Below are 9,071 nucleotides of genomic sequence, written 5' to 3' on the forward strand. Positions count from 1 at the left end.
TAATATCGGTTGTCGATTGCCGTCTGAGGAGCCCTGGGGAATAATTGCATTTATAACTTCATCTTTTGTTACTTAACTCTATCATCTGGGGAGAGTACAAGGCAACGCGCTTTTGCCCTAGACCAAAGGTTGGAGGTTGGCAATGCTATAATCGGATAGAAGATACCATCAGTATCGTGGCCAAAAGCAAATTGACATGGCCGACCAGCTCGGCCCCTCTGACGATCCCTCCCCAATCGTCGTACTACATCCTCCTCCAGCAGGAGAAACGCAATGGATTGGGGGAAAAGAATGTAGGACACTAGAATTGATGGTCTATCTCCATATATTTTATAACTCTACACACACACACACACATATATAGCCGCCAAAGCCGCCATATAGACACATCTGAAGCATGCTTTATAGTCATTGTAGATCTTCAGATGTAGCTAGCTATATAGAAGCAGGCTATATAGGCGAAGATCCCGATTCTTTAGCTGATTGTGCGTTGATGTCGAACGAATCCATAACCGCGAAGAAAGTCTAAAGCTCTCCCCCCCCCCATCCTGCCAACCTATTCAAAAGGCATTCACATTTCCATCTCTCTCCTCTTTCATTCTGTTCTGTGATTCATGCGGAGAAAAGTTGATGAAATATTTTCGCTCGCCGATCTCGCTGCCTTGATTAAAATCATCTCTGCTTCAGTGCTTCACTTATATTCTCCCCCCAATTTGCCAGCCCTCCATTTCTCGGCTTCAACGAACTTCCATTTTTTTTCTCTCTTTTCTTATTAATTAACGAAGATCTGTATGGCAGAGCGTGGCAGAGTTAGGATAGGACTATTTCTCTCTTTCCTTTTTAATATATATTCTGCTTACCAACCGTTATAATACCCGATGTGTGGTGATTCACTTAAAACGTCGATGTCAAGTCTCCCCAATTTTCCCTGAATCGCTGAAAAAGGCGCCTATGCACATATATATAGAATTTGACATATATTCCGTTCTAATACAAACGTTGTGTGTGACACGATAATTCCAAATTCGTTAACCGTGACAGCGGAATTCGATTTCGACTGTTTGAAGAATTCGAATGACGTCGCATCCATATTTCATGTCGACTTATACTGTAATCCGTCGATTTCTCACTGTATAGCTGCTGCTGCCGCCGCCTATAAAAGACTTAGTCAGCAGCCAGCAGCAGTAACAGCACACGACCTGTAAAATAAATAAGATCAAGAGTGTGTATATCGGCTACGTACAGCAGGAGCAGCCCTTATGTATGTGTATACTTTTTTTGATTTTTGATTTGTCATTTATTCGCGCGTGAGAGAGACGCTGACACGCGTTTGCGCTGGCGAAGCTTTTTTTTTCTTTTTGTATTATTTATTATTGGACGTATATCGCCGCCGTGGTTTCGGTTGATCTATACTCGTGGAAGTGGTTTTCTTGATGACGTTGTGTGTGTCCTTGTTTGACTTGTACCACCGGGAGGACACGGCGACGGGCGCGGAGAGTGCTGGGGATCTTCTCGTCACGTTGTAACTAAACGGGGAACGAGCTACAAATATAAGGACAACGAGAAGGGAATCAGCAAGAGAGAGAGAGAGAGAAAACGAGATTGCAAGCGACGACGACTATATTGCCATATACTAGCACACCGCCCCCCACACACACACGCAGCGGTGTGGTCTATATAACTTCAGCGTGAGCCTGTGGCCGATCACGCCAGTCTGCGGGGATATGATTTCGATCTCTACTACGTGACTTTGGCACGATAAAGCTTTATAGCCCCAAGATTTCTAGCTATACTTGTGTGTGTCTGCAGACACACACAAGACACACACCCTATACAACCCCATGGGGTTGTATAGAGAAACGAGACCAGATCCTTTTTAAAGACCCTTTCAAACTCCAATGTTATAGACTTCTGGGTCTATTTGACAGGTCAAAGGTATACTTCTACATTAATCTCTGCGTCTACCAATAAACAGGGTAAATCTAATGTTGTATAATATACACCTAAGAAATTATACGCTGGTATTTAAGTGACACGATTATTATGTAAGTACGTCTAATACTATTTCTAGTGCAGATTGGCAGTTTGTATAAAGTGCGGAAATTCTAATGCCCAAGTCAAGCCCTCATCAAGTTGAACTCGAAACTGAAGTTGGACAGATAGTTAATAAACGCTCAGCTCCTGATGTACAAGTTAAGGGCAACCAGCAGCAAAATGTCTGGCTCACATGTTTGTTCAAACAAGCGTTTCGACAGCGGCACAGCCAGAAACGCGCTGGTATAAATTGGCAAGTACAGACTCCGTGAACTGATGCAGAAAATTATAACTTGATCAAATTAAACTGAATTAAGTTCAAAATATTCGCGGATGACTGACATAAGGGACGAGAGCTAGATGACGAGATCAATCTTGAATTTATTCAAACTTAACTTTCTTTTTTACCGTAAAAAAATTACCATAATTGGATTTTTGTTTTTTACTTCAATGTTCTTAACTGGAAATTCAAAGCAACTATTTGGGATTTCTTTTAAGATTTTTAAAGATTTATTTTGAGAAAAAAAAACTACGAAAGAATTGATATGTAACTATATGACCTTAACTTTAGTAACCCCACAAGTATTAAATGTAACCAAAGATATGATCCAGCCGATTGTGTACGGCAAGAAATAAGTTGAAGTGCCGGAACAGGATATTAAAGAGACGGCGAATCGACACGTTAAAGGCATAGTTCCGGAAAGGAAACTACTACGATTTCCATTCGAAGGCCGGATGCACGTACCATATAACGGGATGGTAACAGGCTGAACGAATATTATTCACACCGGTTTGGCATGTGCCGTAGTAAATAACATACGTACCGGTAAGTAATTCAAATTCCGAAGAAATGCTCCCCTTTGTGTATGTTGCAAAGTTATAAATTTTCACCCCTAAATAGAAAAGGAAGATCCAATAAATTCAAATTGACAAAATCCTTTCAATTAAATTAATACTTCTATTTGATTTCATAATATCAACAATAAATAACAAACGGGCGGAAAGGTAAGACTAGTATGCAGCAATGCTTCCGTATCGGTTCATGTTGTAGCCGCCGTTGTATCCGGTCCCGTAAGCTCCGCCGTATCCAGTTGAATAGTAAGCATCCGGATAGGAAGAAACGCCGTACGAAGAGTAAGGAGACGATGCAACGCCGTAACTGCTACCAGTGTAGCCTCCAGCGCCGTAAGTCGATCCACCATAAACGTTGGGCATATTCAAATTTCCACCGTAAGACATGTAGGGAGACGGAGTGGCGCCATAAGATCCATAAGAGGAGCCCATCATGTAACTGTTGTATGCTGGAGCCGGAGTAACAGGATAAGCCGGAGCGGAGTAGTAGGAAGGCGCAGAGTAGGACGATCCCATTCCGTAGTTGTTCAAGTTGTTGTAGATAGAAGCAGGTGTTACACCATAAGAGGATGCGCCGTAGGAAGACGCCATGTTGCCGTAAGCAGGAGTGACGCCATAAGCAGATCCACCATAAGCCGGAGTGGCGCTGTAAGCTGAACCGCCGTAGGCCGGAGTGACACCGTAAGAAGATCCGCCATAGACCGGAGCTTGAGTGGCACCGTAAGACGATCCAGAGTAGAAGGATCCCATGCCGTAGGTGGGGGCCTGGGTAACCCCATAAGCAGATGCGCCATAGGAAGAGCCCATACCGTAAGATGGGGCTGGAGTGACACCATAGACTCCGCCGTAGGAAGAAGCCATGTTGTAAACGGGAGCCGGAGTGACGCCGTAAGCTGATGCACCGTATGATGACGCCATGTTTCCATAGTTGACACCATAGGCTGCTGAACCGTAAGCAGGAGTGACGCCGTAAGATGCACCGTAAGATGCGCCGTAGGCAGGAGCTGGAGTCACGTAAGCCGATCCGCTGTACGAAGGCATGTTTCCATAAGCCTGGGTGACGCCATATGCGGCTGGTGCGGAATAACTGGAAGCTGGAGTGGCGTAAGTGGGAGCAGCAGTGACACCATAAGCCTGTGTAGCGCCATAAGTAGAAGCTGCTGGAGTGACCCCGTAAGCTGATGCACCGTAAGCGGGTGCAGGAGTGGCACCATAAGAAGATGCAGGAGCACTGTAGGCCGGTGATCCGTAAGAGGCAGGAGAGGCTCCGTAAGAAGCGCCACCGTAATAAGTCTGCTGGGCAGCTGGAGCGTAGGCCAATCCGCCGGAATAAGCGGAACCGGAATTCGGGTAGGCAGGGGCGGCATAACTCGGTTGGTAGGCGCCGTAACTGCTAGCGGGTAAAGAATAACCACCTAAATTGAAAAATAAAATAAAATACAAAATTTAGTTTGTATCGAATGAAAAGACAAAGGCAACAGTTGAACCCATTCAAGAAACAATCAGCCTCCCACCGAGGCCACCGACATTGATGACGTCGTGCACACATGGGCAGGGCGCAATTCGACAATTACCGTAGCCAGGCAGCAACGAAGTCAAGTAGAAAGCGCTATTGCCTCCAATGGGTCCAACTGAATCGTAAGCCTCTACTTTTTGCATGTACAGACCAATGCGAGGGTCCAGCTGCTCCTGCTGGTCCTTGGCGGCCGCCGCCTCCTTCGTGTCCGTCTCAGCTGCTGCAGGTTTGACATACGACGAATCCTTGGTCGAATCGACCGCCACGCTCGCTCCGTCCGTCTTACATGTGGCTAGAAGTAACACCACAAGCCCAACCTTATTCGAAACAAAATAAACAATTAAATTTAATTGATTAAGTTAATGACATTTAAAAAAGTTAAATGGATTAAAAACTTACCGAGAAGAGAACCTGAGAGACGACCTTGCTGTGACGAGACATGGTGAATGAGTCGGTGCTGATCGATTGTCAGTTGCCACCTTTTATAGGTCCACAATCGTCAATTGGTGTAGGATCACAGGGTGCGAAGGAGGAAGGGTCACCAAAGCCGCCATTGTATAATACCTGCAAACACGTGAAGGGCGAACAAAGGAAAATTCTAGAATGCTCTATTTCCGTTCAATTGCCGGGCGATTTAATTGCTATTTGTCTTGATTTCACAGCAATATTTGTCGTATCAGCTCAAAAAGAAATGCAGAGATGGGAAACTTGGTAGATTTAGGATACTTGGTAGTCATTAATCTTTTAGTCTTGCTGTTTTTTTTTTGTATCTGTAGTTTTGTTCGTTAGTCCTGCATATGTAGCCGTACATCTTATTTCTATTCCTTTTGTCTAAGCAACGAGATAATAGCCACAGTGTGTACAAAATGTCGTTGCACATCCAGTCGATAAGTTAAATGACATTTCGTCGTGTTATTAGTCGGTTGTCAAGCCGGATATAACAAATCTTTGGCTGCCGCAGTGTTATATATACTCTGCTGACGGTTGGGCACTAATTGGTGCAGTCTCAATTAGCATGTCGGAATTAAGAAAACAGTCAACGATACAGCCACAGCAAAGTGACATCCATTCCATTTTTTCGTGCCAGCCTTGCGGCTATACCAGCCGGGGGCCCCATTATAGATATATAGCAGAGGACCGCAAAAGCGCGCGGGGTTCAAACTTCTCTTTTTAAATGATGATGATTAGAAACGCTGACGTCGGCAGCAAATCGCACTTGGTCCGCATTTATTAGCTCAGTCCGCTGCATCTCGTTATACACGAAGCAGCATTTTCTCAGAAAAGAGCCGAGTAGTATATATAGCAGTATCTATAGTAGCAGCAGCAGCAGCAGCAGCAGCAGCTAGTGTACATCAACCTTGTAAATTATTTGTTCAAAGTTTCGTCTTGCTGCTGTTTTTGCTTGGCTGAACAGGAAAACCAAAAAAAAAAGAAAAGATTTCGCTCCCCTTTTTTTCTTTCTCGTTCAAATAAAAAACAACCAAATCTGGCCGACTCAACTTGGAGCATATTATATGCACGTATATACAACAGTCAAGAATTGTTGGTTTATTATATGCGAGCGCGGCTCAATATGTCGGTGGATTTCCTACGTGTATATATCAGACTGCTGTACAATGTTCACACAGCTGAGAGAAACCAATATACTGGGGCAGACTGCATGCATCTAGTTGATTGTAATCTACGTGACCTTCTAGCTTGGCTTTACATTGTGCATACTATATGTATTATATAGTACCTCCGCGTGTAAATATCTATTAGTCTGATCTGATAGAATTTCCTTCATTATCCGGCATTAGAGTATCTCTACGCCATCATTAGTGATCTCCATAGGGTTATGCGCGCGCGCGCGATTGCCCGTGTCGGATTATTACAACGAAAAGGAATTTCCAGATGAGAAATCGACTTGGCAGAATTTACGTTGATATTAATATAGCGACACACAAATAATAATAATACGGATTTTGAGGCGAGGGTGATGGGGGTCCAGCAAAAAGGGGGGCTGTTATTAGTACATCCGCAGCACCGTGCAGGTATAATAAATGATCCGATATTGCTTCTATCTCCCGTGTGTATATATACTATAATAGTTAGAACGGTATATAACATTGTTGTACTATACAACATATCCAATCGCCTGCTGAATCTCAATTGAATTAGATACCTCTCCGGAGCACAGCACAACTCTCATTAAATTAAAACCTACATACAATGCACATGTGTGTGTCTTTGTTGTTGTTGTTGTTTCCTTCTTCCGTTTTCCGGAAGCGGCCAATCTCTAGGAGTGCGCTGCCTTTTATTCATTTCACAGCAGAAGACAACAACAGCAACAACAACAACAACAAAAAAGTCACAATGGATTTCACAAATAGGATTAGACAAGTTCCAATAAGACAGAGTCGGAATTTATATGCTATACATTGTAACATTGTCGGAAGGACTACAGCAGCCTACTACTCTTTCATTCTCTATACATAAAATTGTAAAGCTAAAGCTACTACTGAACTGTTCCAGTGAGATATTTGCATAATGTATATCGTTACAGCGTCAGGTGGTTGCTACAGCTGCTCCATATGCAAGTGTGGCGCAGATATCGGCTGGCTAGACTGGCTAGACGGCCAAACAGCAGCGCGCCAGTGCTGTGTATAAATAAATCTATGACGCCGTGACGAAATTTTTGGAAGACGGAAAAAAAAAGAAAAGAAACGAAATACAGGGGGGAAGATTGTTTTATAATTTGACTTCCCGTCGGAAGTATATCACAGATTTTAAAATAAAAAAAATAGGGTACACATATCCACACTGTAAAAAGAATTGCAGTTTGATGCCAGGGAGATCTAGAACTAAAGTCGGTAGAGAGAGAGAGAGGCTATATGCATTTTTGATATCAATTTCCCTTTTTTATCCACGATAAATAAAAAGGCAATAACAGAAAGAAAAAAAAATCTTTTCATCAAACGGATGCCTCCATTCTGTCGTACCATTTCTCAGACGTCGTCGCTATCTGGTTATATTCGTTCGCCTTTTTCTTGTCTTCTTCTTCTTTTATTTATTTTTTCTCGGGGAAAAAAGAAAATGTAGAAAATGCTTCGCGGTTTGTCTGCTGGCAGGGCCTATTGGCGGCAGGGATGTTGAAATTCTTATAATATATTTGCTCTTCTTCTTCTTCTTTTCTATATTTTTCTTGAATCGTTTCTTTCTATTTTCTTTTTTCTGGGTTCGATATGATTCTATATATTCTCCCCCCTCCGTTCCGTTTGATATGTTATATACGCGGTGGGGCTGTGTAGAGATCCACATATCAAAGGCAGCTGTAATATATGAATGACGGCGGGCAGCAATGGTATGAACGAACGACGAGGCCGTCAGGTCTATATGCTCTATAGATATGTGCCGAACAAGAAGAAAAGAGTATCGATCGCTTCAGCTTTTTCCCTATATACCGTTACAACGTCGCCCGCACACACACACACACAAGCCCAAGCGTGGGCACATGCACACTAACATGCCAAGAGGCGAAAAGCTAAAGTTTTCTACACTCTCCTACATATACATCTTATTCGGCCGTCTTCTTCTTTTGGATCAAACTTTGGAGTTTCGGCCAAGAAAAACCGCGCGTCTTTCAAAAGGAGAAAATAAAAGACATGGCGACTCTGCATACATTGACTAAATATATAGAGAAGCAGAGAAGAAGAAGAAGAGACTCTTAGTCGACATATTTCGACGGTGATGGATGGTCCATTTTTTTCTTCTTTCTTCCATTGCGGGATCATCATCAACAATAAGGCGGGCGAAAATATTTCCGCCGGACACACGGGGAAGAAAAAAAAAAATGGAAATCATCTAGATCTGTATATATAAGCCTCGTCTTTTATAGAGAAAGAGGATCGAGGCTTATCTGGCGGTTTTTCCTCTTTTCTTTTCTTTGATTCTTTTCGGCGTCGTTTCCTTTCCCGACGCCCAAAGTTGGTTGTTGCTCGTCGTCGTCCTTTCCTTTTCACAAAAGTATATATCAAAGGGCCGTGTGTATGTGCTTTATATCTCTCTTTTTCTCTAGATGTACTGTATATATCGCCCCCCCCCCCTTTTCGGGCCATATTATCCAGTGCAGCAGCAACACCCCAGCCCAAAAAACCCGTGAGCAGCAAACTCTCTTTTGCTTCTTCATTGACGGCACCCTCGGCGTCGCCCGCCATATACCCACCGACGCCCTTCTTCTTTTTCTTTTTGATATTTTCTTCCTTCTTCTCGGTGTATAGTGTAGTATAGTAGACTGACGTGAAAGCCAAGTTTGTTGCCAAGTCTATAGAGAGAGAGAGAGGGAGAACTCCTTGCAGACAGAAGTATAACACAGGACGAAAGAGAAGAGTGAAATATCAAATTGGGTGGGCCTCTATAATAGAACATCGTACCACATTCTGAGAGAGATGATTCTCTAACGATGGATGTAATAATAATCAACAAGCAATTACACAAACTGTTACGGCGCTGGAATAAGTTGATCATTTTCCCGAGCTTTGAAAGACAGAAATGAGATATCCGGTCGGCCATCATTGCCTCAAATGATATCGTCATTTAAACGCCCAGCAGCACGCATATAGCTATTCTTAGACATAACACCCCCGCAGTTATACTACTATACTAAATGTACCCGTTAAGCGTTTGAAAT

The 9,071-nt window shown here is 43.1% G+C and overlaps 1 protein-coding gene across 2 annotated transcripts; it reads right to left on the bottom strand.

Annotated features, from left to right (window-relative positions):
• Positions 1-2,972: 2,972 nt before the first annotated feature.
• On the bottom strand, positions 2,973-4,929 carry LOC124189653 (shematrin-like protein 1). 2 transcript variants are annotated; one of them, XM_046582072.1, is made up of 3 exons: positions 4,802-4,929; positions 4,554-4,719; positions 2,973-4,301 (listed from the first exon to the last, which is right to left on the bottom strand). In XM_046582072.1, exons 1-3 carry the CDS (start codon positions 4,841-4,843, stop codon positions 3,046-3,048), a joined length of 1,464 nt encoding a protein of 487 aa, XP_046438028.1. In that variant the 5' UTR covers positions 4,844-4,929; the 3' UTR covers positions 2,973-3,045. The 2 variants fall into 2 exon arrangements, with proteins under 2 accessions (XP_046438028.1, XP_046438027.1); XM_046582071.1 differs by having other exon boundaries at positions 4,461-4,719.
• Between the last annotated feature and the right edge of the window lie 4,142 nt (positions 4,930-9,071).

This window comes from Daphnia pulex, chromosome 3 (assembly GCF_021134715.1).
Source record: "Daphnia pulex isolate KAP4 chromosome 3, ASM2113471v1".
NCBI lineage: Eukaryota > Metazoa > Arthropoda > Branchiopoda > Diplostraca > Daphniidae > Daphnia > Daphnia pulex.

Coding starts and splice junctions, on each gene's coding strand:
- LOC124189653 (XM_046582071.1), bottom strand. CDS start 4,843: ATGTCTCGTCACAGCAAGGTCGTCTCTCAGGTTCTCTTCTCG. Junction 4,720..4,801: donor TCTCTCAGGTTCTCTTCTCG/GTAAGTTTTTAA, acceptor GTTTCGAATAAG/GTTGGGCTTGTGGTGTTACT. Junction 4,302..4,460: donor TTCGTTGCTGCCTGGCTACG/GTAATTGTCGAA, acceptor TTTTCAATTTAG/GTGGTTATTCTTTACCCGCT.